This window comes from Schistocerca cancellata, chromosome 2, assembly GCF_023864275.1.
Source record: "Schistocerca cancellata isolate TAMUIC-IGC-003103 chromosome 2, iqSchCanc2.1, whole genome shotgun sequence".
Lineage (NCBI taxonomy): Eukaryota > Metazoa > Arthropoda > Insecta > Orthoptera > Acrididae > Schistocerca > Schistocerca cancellata.
Window position 1 is genome coordinate 101,583,502 of NC_064627.1, and position 25,346 is coordinate 101,608,847.

At 41.9% G+C, this 25,346-nt stretch overlaps 1 protein-coding gene across 1 annotated transcript in view; it reads left to right on the forward strand.

Moving 5' to 3' along the window:
• The window catches only part of LOC126161364 (dynein axonemal heavy chain 7), a 1,035,864-nt gene that overhangs the window by 224,274 nt on the left and 786,244 nt on the right, over positions 1-25,346 (forward strand). The window contains exon 7 of the mRNA XM_049917134.1: positions 6,297-6,538. Within this exon, the coding sequence (XP_049773091.1) occupies positions 6,297-6,538 (242 nt within the window). The remainder of the gene's footprint in view (positions 1-6,296; positions 6,539-25,346) is intronic.

A 25,346-nucleotide genomic window follows, 5' to 3' on the forward strand; every position in this document is an offset into this window, starting at 1 on the left:
TTCGGGTTCCGCTGGATAGGTCAGGAGTCCACTACATGCAGCAAGCAGCTACACAGGTAGCAGGGGTTGTGTGGCGTGGACTGGGCTGTTTTTTAGGTTAGATGGCCTCGGGCAAGTACAGAAAGGGCAACAGCCTCAAAGGGAGCGGGGCAAAGTCAGGACATGCGGGGACCAAGCAACAATCCGTATTGTGATTGTAAACTGTCGAAGCTGCATTGGTAAAGTACTGGAACTTCAAGCGCTGATAGAAAGCACCAAAGCTGAAATTGTTATAGGTACAGAAAGCTGGCTGAAGCCAGAGATAAATTCTGCCGAAATTTTTACAAAGGCACAGACGGTGTTTGAAAGGATAGATTGCATGCAACCGGTGGTGGCATGTTTGTCGCTGTTAGTAGTAGTTTATCCTGTAGTGAAGTAGAAGTGGGTAGTTCCTGTGAATTATTATGGGTGCAGGTTACACTCAACAACCGAGCTAGGTTAATAATTGGCTCCTTTTACCAACCTCCCGACTCAGCAGCATTAGTGGCAGAACAAGTGAGAGAAAATTTGGAATACATTTCAAATAAATTTTCTCAGCATGTTATAGTCTTAGGTGGAGATTTCAATTTACCAGATATAGACTGGGACACTCAGATGTTTAGGACGGGTGGTAGGGACAGAGCATCGAGTGACATACTGAGTGCACTATCCGGAAGTTACCTCAAGCAATTAAACAGAGAACCGACTCGTGGAGATAACATCTTGGACCTACTAATAACAAACAGACCCGAACTTTTCGACTCTGTAAGTGCAGAACAGGGAATCAGTGACCATAAGGCCGTTGCAGCATCCCTGAATATAGAAGTTAATAGGAATATAAAAAAAGGGAGGAAGGTTTATCTGTTTATCAAAAGTAATAGAAGGCAGATTTCAGACTACCTAACAGATCAAAACGAAAATTTCTGTTCCGACACTGACAATGTTGAGTGTTTATGGAAAAAGTTCAAGGCAGTCGTAAAATGCTTTTTAGACAGGTACGTGCCGAGTAAAACTGTGAGGGATGGGAAAAACCCACCATGGTAAACAAGAAAGTTAGGAAACTGCTGCGAAAGCAAAGAGAGCTTCACTCCAAGTTTAAACGCAGCCAAAACCTCTCAGACAAACAGAAGCTAAACGATGTCAAAGTTAGCGTAAGGAGGGCTATGCGTGAAGCGTTCAGTGAATTCGAAAGTATAATTCTATGTACCGACTTGACAGAAAATCCTAGGAAGTTCTGGTCTTACATTAAATCAGTAAGTGGCTCGAAACAGCATATCCAGACACTCCGGGATGATGATGGCATTGAAACAGAGGATGACACACGTAAAGCTGAAATACTAAACACTTTTTTCCAAAGCTGTTTCACAGAGGAAGACCGCACTGCAGTTCCTTCTCTAAATCCTCGCACAAACGAAAAAATGGCTGACATCGAAATAAGTGTCTAAGGAATAGAAAAGCAATTGGAATCACTCAACAGAGGAATGTCCACTGGACCTGATGGGATACCAATTTGATTCTACACAGAGTACGCGAAAGAACTTCCCCCCCTTCTAACAGCTGTGTACCACAAGTCTCTAGACGAACGGAAGGTTCCAAATGATTGCAAAAGAGCACAGGTAGTCCCAGTCTTCAAGAGGGGTTGTCGAGGAGATGCGCAAAACTATAGACCTATATCTCTGACGTCGATCTGTTGTAGAATTTTAGAACATGTTTTTTGCTCGAGTATCATGTCATTTTTGGAAACCCAGAATCTACTCTATAGGAATCAACATGGATTCCGGAAACAGCAATTGTTTGAGACCCAACTCGCTTTATTTGTTCATGAGACCCAGAAAATATTAGATACAGGCTCCCAGGTAGATGCTATTTTCCTTGACTTCCGGAATGCATTCGATACAGTTCCGCACTGTCGCCTGATAAACAAAGTAAGAGCCTACAGAATATCAGACCAGCTGTGTGGCTGGATTGAAGAGATTTTAGCAAACAGAACACAGCATGTTGTTATCAATGGAGAGACATCTACAGACGTTAAAATAACCTCTGGCATGCCACAGGGGAGTGTTATGGGACCATTGCTTTTCACAATATTTATAAATGACCTAGTAGACAGAGTCGGAAGTTCCATGCGGCTTTTCACGGATAATGCTGTAGTATACAGAGAAGTTGCAGCATTGGAAAATTGCAGTGAAATGTAGGAAGATCTGCAGCGTATAGGCACTTGGTGCAGGGAGTGGCAACTGTCTCCTTACATAGACAAATGTAATGTATTGCAAATACATAAAAAGAAGGATCCTTTATTGTATGATTATATGATAGCAGAACAAACATTGGTAGCAGTTACTTCTGTAAAATATCTGGGAGTATGCGTGCAGAACGATTTGAAGTGGAATGATCATATGAAATTAATTGTTGGTAAGGCGGGTACGAGGTTTAGATTCATTGGGAGAGTCCCTAGAAAATGTAGGCCATCAACAAAGGAGGTGGCTTACAAAACACTCGTTCAACCTATACTTGAGTATTGCTCATCAGTGTGGGATCCGTACCAGATCAGGTTGACGGAGGAGATAGAGAAGACCCAAAGAAGAGCGGCGCGTTTCGTCACAGGGTTATTTGGTAACCATGATAGTGTTACGGAGATGTTTAGCACACTCAAGTGGCATACTCTGCAAGAGAGGCGCTCTGCATTGCGGTGTAGCTTGCTCACCAGGTTTTGAGAGGATGCGTTTCTGGCTGAGGTATCGAATATATTGCTTCCCCCTACTTATACCTCTCGAGGAGACCACGAATGTAAAATCTGAAAGATTCAAGCGCGCACAGAGGCTTTCAGACAGTTGTTCCTCCCGCGAACCATACATGACTGGAACAGAAAAGGGAAGTAATGACAGTGGCACGTAAAGTGCCCTCCATCACACACCATTGGGTGGCTTGTGGAGTATAAATGTAGATGTAGATGTAGATGTAGATATGCAGGCCTAGCTTCTCTCAGGCAAAACTGATCACTAATTCTTCCGTCGGAATTGTCTCTGGTGTTCAGGAATCCCAAACAGTCTGAGATTATTGCATTTCTGATATTGTTCAAGTATGTCAGATTTTTCTTTCAGCTTCTGTTTAAGCAATTGTGCCCTATCATCATTTTCTTTTTTCTTTTAAAGATTTGTTCAGAACACAGACCTCGCTTGCATTCACCTCCAGAGTCTCCTATATTTTGGCCATCACTGGTGCAGTGACAGCGTCAGTGGTGGTCCATACAATGAGCCCAACCATGTCTCTTAACTGTAGTGTGGCACTCAACTCAGTCTTCATGAGCACAATAACATCAGCAATGCCAGGTGGTGTGGCCACAGCTCCCGTTGTCAGTTCATCTGCGAACTGGTTATTGGCGATGCTGCACATTGTTCATTGGTTATCCATTTTAAACACAATTCCAGGTTACGGATTTTCAGAATCAAAAGCTAATATGACACTAGGCACTCACCACATGATTCTTGTGGTATATATAGAACAGCCCAGCTGTGTAATAACACCTCCAAAATTCTTGTAAACTTGCGAGCTGAACTAATGTGCCTCTCCCAATTGCCAATTAACTTTGCTCAGTGATTATAATCATATGCAATGGACATCCTCCACAAAATATTTGTAATTGATTTGTACCTGGCTCGAAAAGCAAGAAAACATAAGAGGCCAATAACACACAGGCAGTCATCGCCTTGTGCCTTCTCAAGTCCAAGCACCAGCTGCAGAAGGCACTCATTAACTGAGAATATCTTTCTGCTTCCACACCACATCCATCATAGTGTCATATTCATCTACCAATAGTGTTGCCAGCCACCAAAAAGAGCACTGTCAACCAGGGAATAGCTTGCTTTTGCCTAGTACTGGTGGAGATTGAGGTAATTACACCAACAGGCAGAAAAGACGACATGTTGTGGATGCTCTCTCACTTCACTGCCCGCAGCCAGCTCAGTTCAGTTCCTGCAGCATATCCATTCCTACTGTGCCAGCATTTCCTGCATTATGCTATAGAGCACAGTTTCATGGGTTGTTTTTTTGAAGACAACAGTTCCGTCTTAGCAATCGCTATTTATGGAGCAATAGATGTAATCAAACGAAAGTCTGCACACAATTACTTTCAGTCATAGTGACAATATCATAGACTGAGAATAGACTACAAAATTAATTAGATTTTATTGTATTAGATACCCAGGATAAAATGAAATTCATCAAACTGTTACCGAAAGTGAAGTAGAGTGTGTATCATAGCCCTTATTTGTTACTTGTTATTTGTTATTGTGTTACCACATTTCTGTTCTAGTGCCACCCTGTCAAGCATGTGTTTAATTAGTGATAGCAGCATGTGGCCTATTACCCATTTTAATGAACTGTAGCAGTGAACAAGTTTTCTGCTTCTGTGGATATTCGGGCTAGATTAATAGTAACATTCAGTTCCAACATGTGAACACTAACTAAAAGTGCAGTTTTGTCTATGAGTAAACTGAGGCACTCACCTTGGTGTCATTTATTGGCTGATCCATAAGTTTGTAGCGTTTATCCATAAGTATAACAAGCACAACAGATACACATAATAGAGACTTGTAGTCAACAATAATATATTCTGCTTCATTGTTTACAACAATCCGTCATTGTTGGCATAACTTTTTGATTTCGCGGCTATAGAAATCACGCAGTTTTGAGACGATGAACTCTTCAAGACATGTTCAGAGTGCATTTTCATGCAGAAATAAAGTTCCTTGAAGGTTGTTTAATACAGAGAGGAAAAAGTGAAAATCTGAGGGCACGAGATCAGGTGAATAAGGTGTATGTGGAATGGCTTCGAACCCAACTCATATATAGTGTTTTTGTCAGTCTAACAGAATGTGGGCATGTATTATCATTGAGAAGCATCACTTCATGCAGTCATCTTTTGTGTATGTGCTCAGGTGTTTGCACAGGCAGTTGCTGCTCTGTGTGGGCTCTACTATTCCTTTCTTTTCCTTATGTTAGCATAAAGATACCATTTTTCATCAGCAGTAATGAAACAGGATAGGAATAGTTGGTGTTGCTCATGAACCAGTTAATGATGAGCAAGCGGAGATGCACATATGGCCACCAACTTTGGTTTTGTGATTTGCCGTACCTTTACACCCAATTTTTGAATCTTCCCCAGTGCAAGCAAATGTCACATGATGGGGGAATGGTCACAGTTCATTAATTTTGCCAGCCCTTGAATAAACTGATGCAGATAATTGTGGATTAATGCATTTAAATGATTTTCATCAAACCCCAGAGGTCTTCCTGAACATAGAGAGTCAATAATGTCACAACAATGCTCTTTAAATGGCTCTGAGCACTATGGGACTTAACATCTGAGGTCATCAGTACCTTAGAACTTAGAACTACTTAAACCTAACAAACCTAAGGACATTACACACATTCACACCTGAGGCAGGATTCAAACCAGCAACCATAGCGGTTGCGCAGTTCCAGACTGAAGCGCCTAGAACCGCTCAGCCACACCGGCCGGCAATCCTCTTTAAAATGAGAGAACCATGTTCTTGCTGTGCTCTGTCCAGTGACATTATCTCCAAATATGTGCAAATGTTTCTGGCTGTCTCCACTCCTGTCACCACTCTACTGAACTCAAACAGAAGAATATGTCAAAACTGTTCTGATTTCTCCACTTAGCACTCCATTTTCTAGTGCCCACAGCTCCACTGACTATATCTAAATGACAAAATGCAATATGTAAACTCAAATAGTAACAGTGAACTACAGATAAAAAATGACAATCGGTAATGAACCCATAGTAGCTGGAATACCAACAAGCAAAACAATAATGTTATGAACTTATACACCAGTCTAACACAGGTAATTAGGTTGGAGACAACAAGAAAGCTGTCAGAACAGACTGAAGCCATTCAGTTTTACTCAATACACCTAATCACCTCAACCACCATGATAAGAACCTTCTTAGAATGAACAGTTAAAAATGTTATCTTAGTTTGGAAAACTTATTTTGTTTATTGCTCAAAAGTATTGAGAATGTTTTCCACTCTGTTTGATTAGTTTTTCCCCATTTGTGTATATCTTAAATGAAGTGAAATGAAAGCCAAATAAGATAATAATTTTATTTCATAATAATAAATAGATAATTTCAATAATTTACCACTGGCTTGCTCCTTTTCAGTAATTGTCCACTGAAGCCAATGTATGTTCATCAGCTGGCTATGTGTTATTCCAAGACCACTAAAATGATGTCAATAATTTTATTTTTCTTCCAGTCACAAACAGAAGTTGATGAATTCTTAACTTCTCAACATGATTTTGAAGAATATACTGAAATGGTTGTAAAATTCCATGATCTCTCCCTTCAAATTCCATGTAAGACTATGCATGTTGTTACGATGTCAATGTATGAAATCCACCGAGAAGGCTTAATACATAATTTGGTTATGCAATCACGGTCACAGAGAGATCAGATTTTGGCAAAAATGGCATCTTACTATCAAGAGATGTGTAAACAGTAAGTATTAAATGCTTCTGTTAAAAGTGAGGTATTAGAGTGTTCAGTCATTTGTTATGTGTGCAACCATATTTAAAATGCATCCTGAAGTTCCCAATCATTGTACATCATAAATTTCTCTTTCTTTGACATCACCTCTTCCACTGCATTGTGGTTTCCTTATAAGTGTTTGGTTTAAGTTATAGAAATTATTTGATGACAATATCACACAATACCAAAGAGTTTTATGTTATAGAAAACTTTCAATTACAGCAGTATCTATCTTTGATAAAATATCGTGGAATAATCTATTTTCAAATGAGTCTTCACACTAAGGTGTTAAGTACATATTTTAATTCATTTTCTGTGAGACAGCAGAGAACAGTTCCTTTCAGTTATGAAAATCAGATCTACTTTACATAATTCACATTTAATAGCTCTTGAAACCTGAAACTGTGTACTGAGTCTTAGAATTCAAAATCAAACAACAGAAAATCCAGGATGGAGTAATGCAATATTAAAAATAATATAGCACAGATGTTGCGTCACAGATAGGTGCAACAAAAAGATTGTCAAACAAGTAAGCATTCAGTTAAGAAGACCTTCTTTCGCATTGGACGACTTACACACACTCACACACACACACACACACACACACACACACACAAGCGCAGCTCACACATACATGTCTGCCACCATTCAAACCACATCACATGGTCTTACTTATAAGTTACACCATATCAACCATCTTGCCCACGCACAACACATGGCTACAAGACCACGCTAATTGTTGATGCAGCATGTCATGTCCTGCGTTACTCTCACCGATATTGTTAATCCTAAAACTACAATTTGATCATGCTCCTTTCACCACTGTCATGTATTTTCATGTGATAGTTTCCATACCTTCCTGTGCCACATGAACTTGTACCTTGACCTACCAAGTCCTCTCCACCCCCACTCCTTCTCCTCTCTTATTCCAGTTCTCACATACAAACGTCACCTAATCTAGTTACTTTTGCTGTCCCCCCTTCACACATATCCACACACAGACCTGCCAACCGTATTACAGTCTCTTTATTTATATTTTTATTGATCTCGTGTTTTTACATTGATTTCAGTTGATTTTCATCTTTTACTACTGGCCTACTCCACCAGTTTAATCTTTTTTCCCCATTTGGAGAGATAGTAGTCATGTGTGTATGTGAGTTGCTTTTGGATGTGTGTGTGTGTGTGTTTTTTTTTATCTAATTCAGAAGAAGGCCCTTTTGGCCAAAAGCTTACTTGTTTGATAGTCTTTTTGTTGTGCCTGTTTTCGATTCAACATCTCTGCTATATAGTGAGTACAAATATGAAATTCCATTATGAAAAGCATAGTTGCTACGCACAATATAGTGGAGACACTGAGTTACAGATAAGCACAACAAAATACTGTAGGAAAGTGAGCTTTTGGTCAACAAGGCCTTTGTTGAGAACAGACAATACACACGCACGCACGCACGCACGCACACACACACACACACACACACACACACACACACACACACACACACACCTACAAATGCAACTCTCATGCACATGACCAAGTCTCTGACAGCTGAAGCTGAACTGCGAGCAGCAACACATCATGGGAGACACACCGGGTTGTGGGGGTAGGAGGAGGCTAAGGGAAGGAGGGGGAGGGATAGCAAGGTAGGGGTGGAGGACAGTAAAGTGCTGCTTGTGGGAGTGAGCAGGGATGAGAGAGAGAGAGGTTGGGCATCTAGGTGCAATTGGGAAGTTAGACAGGGGAGAGGGGAGGAGGGGATAGCAGTAAAGGCGAAAAATAAAAAGACTGCATGTGTTGGTGGAATAGAGGACTCTGTAGTGCTGGAATGGGACCAGGAAACAGGCAAGTTGAATGAAAGTTGAGACAAGGGAGGTTACTGGAATGTGGGATATCTTAAAGGGAGAGTTCCCATCTGTGCAGTTCAGAAAAGCTGGTGTTAATGAGAAGAATCCAGATGGCACAGGCTGCAAAGCAGTCATCGAAATGCAGAACATCGTGTTGGGTGGCATGCTCGGCAACTGGGTGGTCCGCCTGTTTCTTGACCACAGTTTGTCGGTGATGATGCATACAGACAGATGGCTTGTTGGTTGTCATGCCCACATGCAGCACAGTGGTTGCAGCTTAACTTGTAGATCATATGACTGGAGAGATATGGCAAGGGAGATCTGTTTTTGTACAAGGTAGGGAGGGTAATTACAGTCTATGGAGGACTCAGTGAGACCCTAGGTATCTTGTGAGAGGGACTGTTCTTCGCTATAGATGCAATGACCACACATAGCTAGGCTGTAAGTAAGGTACTTCTTGGTATGGAATGGGTGGCAGCTGTTGAAGTGGGGATATTGCTAGTGGTTGGTAAGTTTGATATGGACAGAGGTACTGATGTATGCATCTTTGAATGGAGGTTAACATCAAGGAAGGTGGCTTGTTGGTTTGAGTAGGATCAGGTGAAGCAAATTGATGAGAACATATTGATGTTCTCGGGGAAAGTGGATAGTGTGTCCTCCCCTTGATCCAAATCCTGAAAATGTCATCAATGAATCTGACCTGGTGAGGTGCAGTTGCCCGCAGCTGTATCTTGGATTTGTTTGCAGGTAATGCCTTCAAAGGAGAAGTAATAGTGGGTGACGATATAGTTGGTCATGGTGACTAGGAAGGAAGTTATTGGTTTGGAATCTGTACTGCACTGGGAAAGGTAATGTTCAATAGTGGTAAGGCTATGGGAATTAGGGATATTAGTGTAAAGGGAGGAGGCATCATTAATGACGAGCCGGGCACCGTTTGGTAAAGGAACAGGAACTGTGGAGAGCCACTGGAGGAAATGGTTGGTATCTTTTATATAGGAGGATAGGTTGTGGTAATAGGCTGAAGGTGCTGGTGTGTGAGAGCAGAGATTCTCTCAGTGGAGGCCCAGTAACCGGCCACAGTGGGGCATTCTGGGTGATTGGTTTTATGGATTTTAGGGTGGATGTAGAAATTAGGACTATGGGGAGTGCTGTGGGTAAGGGAGAGATGGACTCTGGGGAGAGGTTCTGGGGTGGGGTTAAGGATTTTAGGAGAGACTGGAGATCATGCTGGGTTTCTGGAATGGGGTCACTGTGGCAGCAGGGTTTATAGGTGGATGAATCTGATGGATGGTGATTCAGAACAACAGTGGTGGAACCTTTGTAGCAGGTAGGATTATAAGGTCAGGATCAGTTTTTAGGTGGTGGGTTGCAGCTCTTTCTGCAGATGTAAGGTTAGTTTGCATGTTGAAAAGTTTGGGGACTGGTGGTGAGGCAAGATTCGATGTTAAGAGATTATGGGGTGATTAGGGGGCAGTGGGGATGGATCAGGGATGGATGAAGAAGTGAACTGAGTCAGGCAGGGTTCAACATTGGTCTGGTTGAGCCTGATTGGCAGAATTGCTGATAAAAAAATGTTTCCACTGTAGGGGCTGAGAGAAGGAGAAAAGGTCTTTAACAAATCCTGCATGATTGAATTTCAGAGTGGAACAAAAGGTGAGACCTTTGGAAAGGACTAATACGTCTGTGGGGCTAAGGCTTTTGGAGATGAGGTTCATAACTGCGTTTTGGATCTGTTTAGCTTCTGGATTCTGTGTGGCAGTGTGAGGGAGTCTTTGAGGGTGGAAATAAACATAGTAGGTCTGTGAGATATTGTTTTTCAGCTATAAGGGGACATGGAGGAGGTTTGTAGATTGAAGAAGTGGTGGATAGTGGTAGTTCAAGGTGGGAGGAGGAAGTGAGCAGGGTAGAGAGTTTTCGAGGTGGCATTGTGTACATTGCTCTAGTTCCTACCAACCATCCTGTATAAAAGATACCAACCATTTCCTTTTTGACACTCTACATTCCCTGTTCCTTTACCATACAGTGCCCTGCTCATCACTGTTGATGCCACTTCCATTTACAATAACATCCCTAACACCCATGGCGTTACCACTATAGAACACCATCCTTCCCAATGGCTGATGGATTTCAAACCAATAACCTCCTTCCTAATCACCATGACCAAATATATCCTCACCCACAATTACTTCTCCTTTGAAGGCATTACCAACAAACAAATCCAAGGATCCAAGATACAGCTATGTGCACCTGCATGGCACCATCCAATGCCAACCTATTCATGGGCCATCTAGAAGAATCCTTCCTAGACACCCCAGAGTCCCAAACCTATAATCTGGTTCAGAATCAGTAATGATATCTTCATGATCTGGATTGAGGGTGAGGACATCTTATCCATATGCCTCCCGAACCTCAACACCTTCTCCTCCATTTGCTTCACCTGGTACTATTCAATCCAACAAGCCACGTTCTTTGATGTTGGCCTCCACCTTCAAGCTGGCAGTACCTTACTACCTTAAACATGGCAGTACCTCTGTCCATATAAAATCTGCCAACCACCAGCAATACCTCCACTTCAACAGTGGCCACTCATTCCATACCAAGAAGCCCCTTCCATACAGCCTAGCAACGTGTGGTCATCACATCTATAGTGATGAGCAGTCCTTCTCAAAATATACAAAGGGTCTCACTGAGGCCTTGACAGATCATAATTACCCTCCCATTCCTGCACAGAAACAGATCTCCTGTGCCCTATCTTTCTAGTGTCACCCATCAGCCCACCAAAAATCCCACTGTCCAGCAACAGAGGAGCATCCCCCTCAGGACTGAAAAGAGAAACATCCTACCCACTACCCTTCACATCACTTCCACAGTGGTATTCGGGAACCCACCAAACCTACACAGTATTTTCATCCATCCCTACACAACCCCTGCTCCAAATCCCTTGCTTCATGTCTCATATCCCTGTAATATGACCTAGGTGCAAGACCTGTCCCATATGCCCTCCCACCACCACCACCTACTCCAGTCCGTTCACAAACACCACCTATCCCATCAGAAGCATGGTTACCTGTGAAACCAGTCATATGATCTGAAAGTTAAACTGCAATCACTGTGCTGCATTCTATGTGGGCATGACAACCAACAAGTTGTCTGTCAGCATAAGTGACCACCAACAAACTGTGGCCAAGAACAGCCAGACCACCCTTTTGCCGAGCATGTTGCCCAACACAATGTTTTTCATTTCAATGACTGCTTCACAGCTAATGCCATCTGGGTCTTTCCCACCAACACCAACTTTTCTGAATTGCACAGGTGGGAACTCCCACTTCAATATATCCTACATTTCCGTAACCCTCCTGGTCCCAACCTTCGTTAGTCCTTGTTCTTACCCATTTAGCCCTTCCCTGTTCCCATTCCAGCACTACACAGCCCTCTATTTCATCAATGCACCCAGTTTTTTTGTTTCTCGCCTTTTCCGCTACCCCCTCATCCCCCCTCCCCTGTCCATCATCTAACCTTCCGTCTGCACCTAGATGCCTACCCTTTCTCCACCTGATCCTGCTCACTCCTGCAAGCAGCACTTTACTGTCCCCTATCCCTACCTTGCTATCCCTCCCCCTCCTTGCCTCAGCCTCCTCCTCCTCCCACAGCCTGGTTGCCTCTCCAATGACGCGCTGCTGCTCACAGTCTAGCTCAGCTGCCTGAGACTGGGATCATGTGCGTGTAAGTTGCATTTGTATGTGTGTGTGTGTGTGTGTGTGTGTGTGTGTGTGTGGGTGGGTGGGTGGGTGGGTGGGTGTGTACATGTACATTTTTCATGAAGGACTTGTTGGCTGAAAGCTCACTTTCGTACAGTCTTTTTGTTGTGCCTATCTGCGATTCAGCATCTCCACTATATGGTGAGCAGCAACTATCCTGTTCCTAAATTTATTAATTCCTTCCTGGATTTTTCATTTTTTGAAAATATGTAATGCCTTTGATGAATCATCATTGCTGAGATATAATGAGCATCAAATGTCCTGCTGTGTATCAGGGGCAAAGGCCGGATATACATACCTTTTTCTCTAGTGCATATCTTGTCTGCAACTTATTTTCCATATAGTGGAGATGCTGAGTCACAGATAGGCACAACACAAAGATATTTCACACTTAATGCTTTTGGCCAATGGCCTTTGTCAACAATACACACACACACACACACACAACACACACACACACACACACACACACACACACACACACACATGCAAACACAACTCACACACACGACTGCAGTCTCAGGCAAATGAAATCCCAGTGCAAGCTGCAGCACCAGTGCATGATGGGAGTGGCGACTGGATGGGGGAAAGGAGGAGGCTGGGGCAGGGAGAGGGAGGGATAGTATGGTGGGGGTGGCGGACAGTGAAGTGCTGCAGGTTGTGTGGCGGGCAGGGGAGAGGTGGGGAAGGGTGAGTAGGGCAAGTAGCAGAAAAGGAGAGAAATAAAGAGAAATAAATAATAAAAAACTGAAATAAAATAAATAAAAAATACTGGGTGTGGTGGTGGAATGACAGCTGTGTAGTGCTGGAATGGAAGCAAGAAAAGGGCTGGATGGATGAGGACAGTGACTAACAAAGGTTGAAGCCAGGATGGTTACAGGAACGTATGATGTATTGCAAGTGAAAGTTCCCACTTGCGCAATTCAGGAAAGCTGGTGTTGGTGGGAAGGATCCATATGGCACAGGCCGTGAAGGAGTCTTTGAAATGAAGGAGATAATATTTGGCAGTGTGTTCAGGAACAGGGTGGTCCACTTGTTTCTTGGCCACAGTTTCTCGGTGGCCATTCATGTGGACAGACAGCTTGTTGGTTGTCATGCCTACATAGAATGCAGCACAGTGGTTGTAGCTTAGCTTGTAGACCATATGAATGGTTTCACAGGTAGCCCTGCATTTGATGGGATAGGTGATGTTAGTGACCAGACCGGAGTAGGTGTTGGTGGGAGGGTGTATGGGACAGGTCTTGCATCTAGGTCTGTTTCACAGGGGTATAGCCCAGGAGGCAAGGAATTGGGAGCAGGGGTTATGTAAGGATGGACAAGTATACTGAGTAGATTCAGAAGACGGTGGACTACCTCTGTGGGAGGGGAAGGATAGTGGACAGGACATTTCTCATTTCAGGGCACAATGAAAGGTAATCAAAGCCCTGGCAGAGAATGTAATTTAGTTGCTCCAGTCCTGGGTGGTACTGAGTTTCGAGGGGAATGCTCCTCTGTGGCCGGATGGTGGGACTTAGGGGGGAGGTGGTGGGAGACTGGAAAGATAAGGCATGGAAGATTTGTTTTTGTACATGGTTTGGAAGATACTTATGGTCAGTGAAGGCTTCAGTGAGACCCTCAGTATATTTCAAGAGGGACTACTCATCACTGCAGATGCGATGACCACAGGTGGTTAGGCTGTACAGAAGGGACTTCACAGTATCGAATTGGTGGCAGCTGTCGAAGTGGAGGTTTTGCTGGTGGTTAGTATGTTTGAAATGGACGGAGGTACTGATGTAGCCATCTTCAGGGTGGAGGTCAAGATCTAGGAAGGTGACATGTTGGGTTGAGTATGACCAGGTGAAGCAAATGGAGGAGAAGTTGTTGAGGTTCTGGAGGAATATGGATAGGGTGCCCTCACCTTCGATCGAGGTAGCAAAGATGTCATCAATGAATCTGAACAAGGTGAAGGGTTGAGATTCTGGGTGTTTAGTAAGGATTCCTCTAGATGGCCCATGAATAGGTTGGCGTAGGATGGTGCCACAGGTGCCAATAGCTGGATTTGTTTGTAGGTAATGCCTTCAAAGGAGAGGTAATTGTGGGTGAGGATATAGATGGTCATGGTGATCAGGAAGGAGGTTCTTGGTGTGGAATCCATCGGGCATTGGGAAAGGTAGTGTTCATTAGTGGTAAGGCCGTGGGCCTAGGAATTTAGTGTTGGAATGGGAGCAGGGAAAGGGCTAGATGAGTGAGGACACCAACTAACGAAGGTTGAGGCCAGGAGGGTTACAGGAATGTAGGATGTATTGCAGGGAAAGTTCCCGTACGTGCAATTCAAAAAATCTGGTGTTGGTGGGAAGAATCCATACAACACAGGCTGTGAAGCAGTCAGCGAAATGAAGGGTATCATGTTTGACAGGGTGTTCAGGAACACGGTGGTCCACTTGTTCTTTGGCCACTGTTTGTCAATGGCCATTCATCTGGACAGACAGCTTGTTGGTTGTCATGCCTACATAGAATGCAGCACAGTGGTTGCAACTTAGCTTGTGGACCACATGACTGGTTTCACAGGTACCCCTGCCTTTGATGGGATAGATGATGTTAGTGACCGAACTGGCGTAGGTGGTGGTGGGAAGATGTATGGGACAGGTCTTGCATCTAGGTTTATGACAGGGTTATGACCCATGAGGCAAGGGATTGGGAGCAGGGGTTGTGTAAGGATGGACAACTATATTGTGTAGATTCAGTGGACAGTGGAATACCACTGTGGGAGGGGTGGGAAGGATAGTGGGCAGGACATTACTAATTTCTCTCCATGATGAGAGGTAATCAAAACCCTGGCAGAGAATGTAATTCAGTTGCTCCAGTCCTGGGCAGTACTGATTTACAAGGGGAATGCTCCTCTGTGGCCAGGCAGTGGGTCTTTTGGAGGTGGTGGGAGACTGGAAAGATAAGGCATGAGAGAGTTGTTTTTGTACAAGGTTGAGAGGATAATTACGGTCAGTGAAGGCTTCAGTGAGACCCTCGATATATTTTGAGAGGGACTGCTCGTCACTGCAGGTGTGACTATCACACATGACTAGGCTGTACGGAAGGGGCTTGATGGTATGGAATGGGTGGCAGCTGTCAAAGTGGAGGTATTGCTGGTGGTTAGTAGGTTTCATATGGACGGAGGGCTGATGTAGCCATCTTTGAGGTGGAGGTCAGCACTATTAAGGTGGCTTGTTGGTTTGAGTATGACCAGGTGAAGCAAAAGGGGGGAGAAGTTGTTGTTGTTGTTGTGGAGGAATGTGGATAGGTGTCTCACCTTATATCCAGATAGCAATGATGTGATCAATGAACCTAAACCAGGTTGGGGTTTAGGCTTTTGGGTCTTTAGGAAGGATTCCTCCATATGGTCCATGAATAGGTTGGTTTAGGATGGTGCCATGCAGGTGCCTGCAGCTGTATCTTGGATTTGTTTGCAGGTAATGCCTTCAAAGGAGAAGTAATAGTGGGTGGTGATACAGTTTAGTGCAGTTTCATTTGCCTGAGACTGCAGTCATGTGTGTGTGTGTGTGTGTGTGTGTGTGTGTGTGTGTGTGTGTGTGTGTGCACGTACATGTGTCTATTGTTGACAAAGGCCATTGGTCAAAAGCTTTAAGTGTGAAAACCTTTTTGTTGCGCCTATCTGCGACTCAGCATCTCTGCTGCATGGTGAGTAGCAACTTTCCTTCTCATAATATTGTTACATTCCATCCTGGATTTTCAATTCTTTGATTAAATTGATATTGAGATTATTTGTACCTCTGAGCATTGTTTATGCTTCTGTGAGGGGAACATTATATCTGATTTTTACATAAGGCATTAATTGTGGGGCGGAGTGTCCGTTTATGTAACGTAACATCTCATTCAAAAAAGTCGACATGTTGAAACACTGTGAAGATCTAATATTTGAAGGTTATGCAGAACAGTTTGAAATTTCAGGAAAAAATCTTTTCATATGGGCTTCTAAAGATCCTCTCCAGACTTGATGCTGTGCTAGCCTCTGTTCTTAAGAAAACCATGAGTATGATTTTGTATGGGGCTTTTGTATAAACTTTCTGTCTGATTCTCCAGAAAAAAGAATGTTAAAGGATTTACTGGAATTGTTCTACCTTATACAGACAGTATACTTCCCTACTAGAGTACATGGTAGCAGCAGCATGATCATAGACAATGGCTTCATAGATTATTTTTTAGGTTATATGTAGAGTGTGAGAAAAATTACATTTCAGAATACGTAATTTGCTGCCAGGCTCTCAGTTTGGTTTCAGAAGTATGGAAAGAAAATGGTGTTTATTCTTTTGTGTGTGAGGCACTAGCAGGACTAAGTGGTCAGTCGAGGACAGTAGGTATTTTTTTGATTGAACAAAAGCATTTGATTATGTGGGTTATACAATATTTCTGCATAAATTGGAACATTATGGGATTAGGGAAAAATGGTTCATTTCATATCTGGAAAATAGGAAGCAAAAGGTTGTCCTCCAGTGTCAATCAACATGGAAGAGGTTTGAATCTGGCTAGTGTCATGTAAAGTGGGGGTGTTAAAGAGTTCTGTTCTGGGTCCATTGCTTTTCTTGATGTGTATCAATGAGGTGCCACCAAAAAAATGCAGATGACACAGGTGTCATTGCAATAGATGTTGAATGTAATATAAATAATATAGCTAATAGGGTAGTTGGTAACATCAGCTTGTGGCTTCCACAGAAAAGATTAATGCATGACGGCAACGAAATGCAATGAATTCAGTTTTTGTTGCAGAATTCTAGCAACAGCTAAATTTTGTTATTGGAAGGTGGTCAACCAGGGAATGAAAACCTTTTTAAATTCTTAGGATGTAGCTAGGTAGAAGGCTTTATTGGAAGTATCTTGACCAAGATCTTGTTCAGTGATTGAATTCTTCTCTCTTCACTTTTTAGTGACTCGAGAATTTCGGTGTAAATTCTAGAGACACTCAGCCTTCCACCGTCTTGAACACCTGATATTTTAAAAGTAAGTAAGAGCGCGGAAACGTACCTACTGCACTTCCGGTTTCTGTGTACAGGCTGGAAGTTTGTAATGAGAACACGATAAGCGGGGCAGTCGAATGATGCTGACAAGTGTTTGCCACAGGATCCACAGACGCTGTGTGAGAGGACATGAAGTAATTAAATGCTATTCTTTGCTGTGTTAGAGAATGTGATTGTTGGAAATAAAAGAAAAATGAACATTTGACTATAGACTTTTAACTTACTTCATGTCTTGGCTCTGAACGAAGCAAGACACATGGGACGTCTATAAATTATTTGGTTGTTAAAACCAGGCAGTTGTGATTGTATTTAATTGTATCTAATGGGTATCGATGTAGTTGACTGGCAAGAGTTTGTATGCTTATATGAAACTTGTGGAAAGGAAAATCCACCTGAACTGAACTGAAAGTATGAGAGTACCGAGTTATTTCAAGTGAGAGAGATAGTAATTTTTGGTTCCTCTCACGAGCATTATTTCTTTGGAGAAGAAGTTGTGGAGATCGACACAGCCGCATATCCAGAGAATAGGATCGGCTAAACGTTTCAAGTAAGTCAACTGTAGTAAGAGAAGTGTGTAGTTCGCAGTCCAGTTTTGCACCGCTTTTCTTGTCGCCGAAACCATTAGAACGTAGCGACTGAGGTGATCAGGACTCGAAGAAAGAGGAATTTTCAAATGAAATCAAAATGAAAAGATATTGTGAGTTGCTATAGCAACCAATAGTAACAAGGCAGGGAAATTGTTTCACAGAGTTGGATTCTGCATAAACGGTATAAAAGGGTGAAAATGAATAAATACCATACAAGAAAAGACACAAGGAAGATCTCAATAGTTTAGACTAAGAAGAGTTATGACGAAATCTATTCTATGACGGAAGATCCAGTGTGGAGAGTAAGCAGCCCTCACACACATTGTGGGGGCGTGGACCTCGTAACCAGAAACCGACGCCAATGACCCTAGCTGCTGCTCACCGCCGCTGACTACAAATCCGTTCACTGACACCGATTCTGAAACTAACCTTTGATGCTGCTGGTGCCCATGCTGTTCACCGGCGCTGATTCCACACCTGCTCACCAATGCAGCCTAAAACTCTAACTGTGTGAGCGAAAGACAATTAATTGAGAGCAAAGTTAAGAACGCTGTTCAATAATAGGCTGTTAGTATAGTTATTATACTCAGAGCTGAAATTTTTTTAATGATAACACATTCTAGAAGTAAGAAAAATATGGATAATACTCAAAAAACTGGGGAAACATCAGTACCAGGCATGGCCATGACAGTGACAAAAGAAATGCCAGGCTGGACTGAGGTAACAAATTTAATTAAAGCACTGTCTTAAATTAGACTCAATGAATACTTAACTAAATGCTAGATTAGATGATGAAAGTGCAGCTGCAAAAATTAGATACACAGAGTGCAAATTCAGCCACTTTAAGACAAGAAATAAGTCTTAAGATTCAGTAAATACTCAGTTAAATGATAGATTAGATGAACAGAAGACGGATTCAGCTGCTGTAAGAAATGAACTAAGTGCTACTATAAGTGAAAAACTAGAAGCACAGGGTGAGGTTTTAAATGCTAAGTTCAATGCCTTAAATGATAAAGTGGAGAGTTTGCAATTAGATTTAATGAATGAATTAAGCAGTTCCTTGAGTATCCATGTAAACCAACTGTTCATTGACTTTAGTCAGACCCAGAGTAACCGATTTCAGGACTTAGCTAAAAAACTAGAATTTGTAGATTCTGAATTTAGTAAAAAATTAGAATCATTTCAAAGAATATGTAATGTTACATTTGATGTGGTAAAGCAGAAACTACACAATTTAGGGGAAAGTGTTGAGAAACAGGACAAGCCAATTCCTATACTCCAATCGCAAATTGCAGGCATTAACACTCGAGTTGATAACGTGGGAAGGATTTTTAAAGAGAAACTAGCGACATCAGACACAATAAATATAAGCAGACATGGAGGAACAAGTAGAAGAGGTGATAAAAAAGTTGCCGCAAGAGTGTCCTCCAACGTCATGTCTCCAATTTTATATTCTGAACTTAGTAATACCAAAGAGAAATGTAGATGAACTTTGGAAAGAATTCAAACTTATGCAGGAGAAAATAGATTGACTTCCCCCAATGTAGTGTTAACTAGTGAAGTAATGACATATTCACAATGGGGAGCAAATTCAGGGTTATCTAGACAGTTCCCTAAGTTTAAGCCGGCTGAGGAAGTACACCCTACTCATGTTTTGAAATGTTCAATCAAGCCTTGCCCAAAACTTGGAAAGATTCAAAAAAGATTGAATTTGTGTTGGGGTACCTTTTAGGAGAAGATTCAGAGTGGGGCACAGTGAACATAAAGAATTTTTCGTCTTGAGCAGACTTCCAGAAAAAGTGTGAGGAGGAGTATTGGTCAGCAGGTGCCCAGGAAAAACTAATATCTGACTTGTGGGACCCAAAATATTACAACAATTTGTGGGATACAATGCAAAAATGTTTTGACTGTCATTTAACGAGAATGAAGTACTTAGATAAGCCCATGGAGGAAGAAGTGTTGGTGCGAATGTTAATAAGATGTTTAACCATTTATGCAAAAAAGGGTATATTATGTAGCGGGTGGAAAACCATAGGAGAATTATTATCCTTTGTAGACGCACTTGCTGCCTTAAAGGCTGCAATGAGAAAGTAATTCTAAATGAAAATCGGAATTTCAGAAGAGGTAGTAATAACAACAATAGTAAGAGAGACATGAGGCCAACTTAGCTAGAGTACACCAGTGAAACCGGAATAAGAGTAACGAAGATTATCAGAAAAAGCATCCTCCTCCAAATTTAGATCCAGTTACTTTGCAAGAATTGGTACCAAGTAGTAATAGAGTACAAAATGGTAATTTGGTAACCAACCAGTGACCACCAGTAATGAGGAAAACATAGTGTAATCTGGATCCAGGGCCAGGCCCCACGTCGTAGAAACACATTAGGACGCCTGGCTTATAATAGGTATGTTAATTTCATGCATAAAATACCAATCAAAGAATGTTGTTACTGGAAGAACCGAGCTTAACTACCATTAATACACAACCAATAATCATAGGAAAAGTGGAGGATTTTGAAGTTAACATATGTATAGATTCCAGGAGTGAAGTGTCACTTATTTTTAGCGCTTTCTTTAACACATTATGAATGAAATATCACTTACCGATGTTACCAGTAACGGGAGTGTACATAGTCGGTATTACTGGAGCAAAGGGCAAAGATGTAAAACATGAGACCCAGGTGAACTGCCAACATTGGGAATATCCCATTTCATCAGACACTTTTAGTAGTAGAAAATAACAATAGGGATGTGTTATTTGGCCTAGACTGGCTATCAGAATTTAACATCATATTGAATTTTGAGGAGAATTTTCTTTATTTTGGAAAAGGTGACTACAAATACTCTGTAAAGTTTGTGACAGACAGCCATATTGGTAAACAAACAACTGAGAGTCGATGTCTGAGATTAACTGCTACAGCGAGATTGTCACCAGCGAAAACATGAGTCATATACCACACTGTGCTGACACAAAATAAAGTAAACGATTCCCCAATGTTAACCAATGATGAAAAATTAGATTTATCTAAAATTCTATTGGAATATGAAATGGTATTTTCTGATTGTCCGGGTAGTATTAGTGACTATGTATGTAAATTTAAAATCAAAGATGGTACTCCATTTTTCTGTAAGCCTTATCCAATACCAGTAAGTTTAAAAGAAGCAGTTAAGGAAGAAATGGACAAAATGATTGACAATAACAAAACAGAATGTAGCTCATGCATTATGAATAACCCCCTGGTAGTAGTAAAAAAGGCTACAGGAGGTGTGATGTTGGTACTAGACATGCGTACTTTGAATAAGCATATTGAGATGGAACAAAACAGACCCATTAACTTTGATGAATTACTGTCCAAATTTAAGAAAGCAAAGTATTTTAGCACAATGGGCCTGTCTGATGGATACTGGCAAATTCGGCTACATCCTGAATCAAACAAATATACAACATTCCTATTTGATGAGAAATTGTATCATTTTCATGTGTTACCATTTGGACTAAATATCTCAGTATCCGTGTTTATACGTGCACTGGACGAGGCATTAGGAAGGGTTTAATAATATATTTAGATGACATACTAGTAATCTCATCTACCTGGGAATAGCATTGCCTGACCTTGAGTAAAACTCTGAAAAGGTTTAAAGAAGAAGGTATTACTGAAAAATTGTCTAAATCACACTTTTCAAGGCAAGAGCTTAACTTTTTATGGCATATCATAGGAGTGCAGGGAATTAGACCAGATCCGGAATGTATAAAAATCAAGTGTCCACTCCCTAAAAACATAAGACAATTGAAGGGATTTATTGGAATGGCTGGCTACTATAGACAATATACACGAAGTCAAAAGCTGAATGACCCAAGACTTTTACATTTATTAAGGAAGGGGATACCATGGATTTGGGACCAAGATGCCAATGATGCATTTGAAAATATAAAAAGAGCACTGGTCGAATCACCCGTATTACACCATCTGGTTTCAACAGATGCATCCGACTATGGTATAGCAGCTGTAGCGGCACCACCGTTTAAGATAGGAAACAGTTAGATATGGTGCACTATTTCTGAGCGCACAAGTTACTGCTAGGAGCGGGTTTGACAGTGAGTTATGCTGACCAGCGGTTGCAAAGTAGAATGGAGCCCACAGGGCCATTGAACCACAGAAAAGAGTAAATGCAGTGGTTTACATGGCGCAAGTTACAGGCAGAATGGGCCCACTGGCACAACCTAGGTGGGTCAGTAAGATTTTTTTTTCTTTCATGGCATTTAATTACGTTTGTATTGGGTTGAGTATAATGTTTTACTTATCTCCTCCTAAAACGGAAGATGAGATACTGAGCTGCGGAAGTCAGTTTATTTTTGTAGTTAAATGTTTTGTTTCTGTGAGATTTTATAGGTTGACGTGGGACTAATTGGGAATGAAGGCAACACAATGGCAGAGTCAAGGACGCAAGGTGTGTCAGAACTAGAAGCGGTATGGATTTTGTTAGAAAAGGTAGCACAATTAACAGTGGACATTACACAGCTGAAAAGTGAATTAACATCTAGGAGTGAGGGGGAAACAACATCTGATCAGTCATTGTTGCCTAGGAGACTGATCCAGCTGCCGCGAGTTTGATTATTCCGTTTTCTGGCAAGGCATCTGAGGATGTGCGTTCATTTGTGGAGGACTTGGAAACTTCAACGGTGATGAATGGTTGGAACTGATGAACAGTTGTTAATGTGTAGCCAAGATTAGATTAACAGGTAAAGCGAAGACATATTTAAGGTGTTCTCAGGCCTTAAGGAAGGCAGCACAGTTTAAGCAGTTGAATGAGGGGCTTTTACAGAGGTACAACAAACAGAATAGCGCTCGGTACTTTAGGGAGAGGTTGAGTACAATGACAAAGAGGCAGGGGGATACAGTAGAGAAATTTGTGGACAGAATAAGAGAAAGTAACAATTATACTTACGAGTTGGGTCAGAGTGATGAAGCAAATGGTGTTCTGTTGCAGGAGGCTGAGCAAAGGGCACTTGATGTATTTTTTAGGGGGTTACCGGCACATATGGCACGGAAAGTGCGTGAAGGGACTCCATGAGATTTGTATTCAGCCATACAGCTGGCAATCCAATGTGAGGAAATAGACTTGGCAGTGGGGGTACATGATAGACAAACAGTGTTTACAGCGGGTATAAAATTTTATGAGTGTGGTCGTACGGGACATGTGCAAAGACACTGTTCCCAGTCACCGAGGAATAGAGGAAGAGGTGGAAATCAGCAGCATGGAGGATGGAGAAGTGGAGGTAGTAGAGGTGGACAATCGTTAAACGGCAGAGGGGGCCCAAGACCACCTACGGGAGCTCCCGTTTAATTTCAATGCCTGTCTCATACATCTTGCTCACCAGATGGTAGAGTTTTGTCAGGACTGGCTCTCCCAAGGCTGTCAGTAGTTCTAATGGAATGTTGTCTACTCCCGGGGCCTTGTTTCCACTTAGGTCCTTCAGTGCTCTGTCAAACTCTTCATGCAGTGTCATATCTTCTATTTCATCATCATCTACTTTCTCTACCTTTTCTATAATATTGTCCTAAAGAACATCACCCTTGTATAGACCCTCTGTGTACTATTTCCACTTCTCTGCTTTCCCTTCTTTGCTTAGAACTGGGTTTCCATCTGAGCTCTTGATATTCATACAAGTGGTTCTCTTTTCTCCAAAGGTCTCTTTAATTTTCCTGTAGGCAGTATCTATCTTATCCCTAGTGAGATAAGCCTCTACATCCTGACATTTGTCCTCTAGCCATCCCTGCATAGCCATTTTGCACTTTCTGTCAATCTCATTTTTGAGACGTTTGTATTCCTTTTTGCCTGCTTCATTTCCTGCATTTTTATTTTTCCTCCTTTCATCAATTAAATTCAATATTTCTTCTGTTGCCCAAGGATTTCTACTAGCCCTTGTCTTTTTACCTACTTGAGCCTCTGCTGTCTTCACTACTTCATCCCTCAGAGCTACCCATTCTTCTTCTACTGTACTTCTTTCCCCCATTCCTGTCAATTGTTCGCTTATGCTCTCCCTGAAACTCTGTACAACCTCTGGTTTAGTCAGTTTATCCAGGTCCCATCTCCTTAAATTCCCACCTTTTTGCAGTTTCTTCAGTTTTAATCTACAGTTCATAACCAATAGATTGTGGTCAGAGTCCACATCTGCCCCTGGAAATGTCTTGCAATTTAAATACTGGTTCCTAAATCTCTGTCTTACCATTATATAATCTATCTGATACCTTCTAGTATCTCCAGGATTCTTCCATGTATACAAACTTCTTTTATGATTCTTGAACCAAGTGTTAGCTATGATCAAGTTATGCTCTGTGCAAAATTCTACCAGGCGGCTTCCTCTTTCATTTCTTACCCCCAATCCATATTCACCTACTATGTTTCCTTCTCTTCCTTTTCCTACTATCGAGTTCCAGTCACCGATGGCTATTAAATTTTCGTCTCCCTTCACTATCTGAATAATTTCCATTATCTCATCACACATTTCATCAATTTCTTCATCATCTGCAGAGCTAGTTGGCATATAAACTTGTACTACTGTAGTAGGTGTGGGCTTCATGTCTATCTTGGCCACAATAATGCATTCACTATGCTTTTTGTAATAGCTTACCTGCACTCCTATTTTTTTATTCATTATTAAACCTGCTCCTGCATGACCCCTATTTGATTTTGTATTTATAACTCTGTATTCACCTGACCAAAAGTCTTGTTTCTCCTGCCACCGAACTTCACTAATTCCCACTATATCTAACTTTAACCTATCCATTTCCCTTTTTAAATTTTCTAACCTACCTGCCCAATTAAGGGATCTGACATTCCATGCTCCGATCCGTAGAACGCCAGTTTTCTTTCTCCTGATAACGACATCCTCTTGAGTAGTCCCCGCCTGGAGATCCGAATGGGGGACTATTTTACCTCTGGAATATTTTACCCAAGGGGACGCCATCATCAATTAACTGTTCGGTAAAGCTGCATGCCCTTGGGAAAAATTACGGCTGTAGTTTCCCCTTGCTTTCAGCCGTTCACAGTACCAGCACAGCAAGGACGTTTTGGTTAGTGTTACGAGGCCAGGTCAGTCAATCATCCAGACTGATGCCCCTGAAACTACTGAAAAGGCTGTTGCCCCTCTTCAGGAACCACTTATTTCTCTAGCCTCTCAACACATACCCCTCCATTGTCAATGCACCTACGGTACAGCTATCTGTATCGCTGAGACACTCAAGCCTCCCCACCAATGGGGGGGGATCCATAGGAATTAAAAAGTTTAAGATTTTGTTGGACACAGGGGTGCAAGAGTCAGTGGCTACTAATAGTTTAATGGGACGAAGGAAGTTAGAAACACCACATTATAGGTTACATGGAGTGGGGGATAAGGAAGTAAAACCTTTGGGGTCCATGGCAGTTGACTTTTGCATAGGGGAAGTCCAATTTGATGCATGCATGGAGGTAGTACCATGGGTAAGCGAGGGCTACAACATGATTCTAGGAGTAGATTTCTTGCATCAACATCATGCCAAAATCGACCTTGGACAATGAACTGTGGAACTTGGTGGAATGTTATT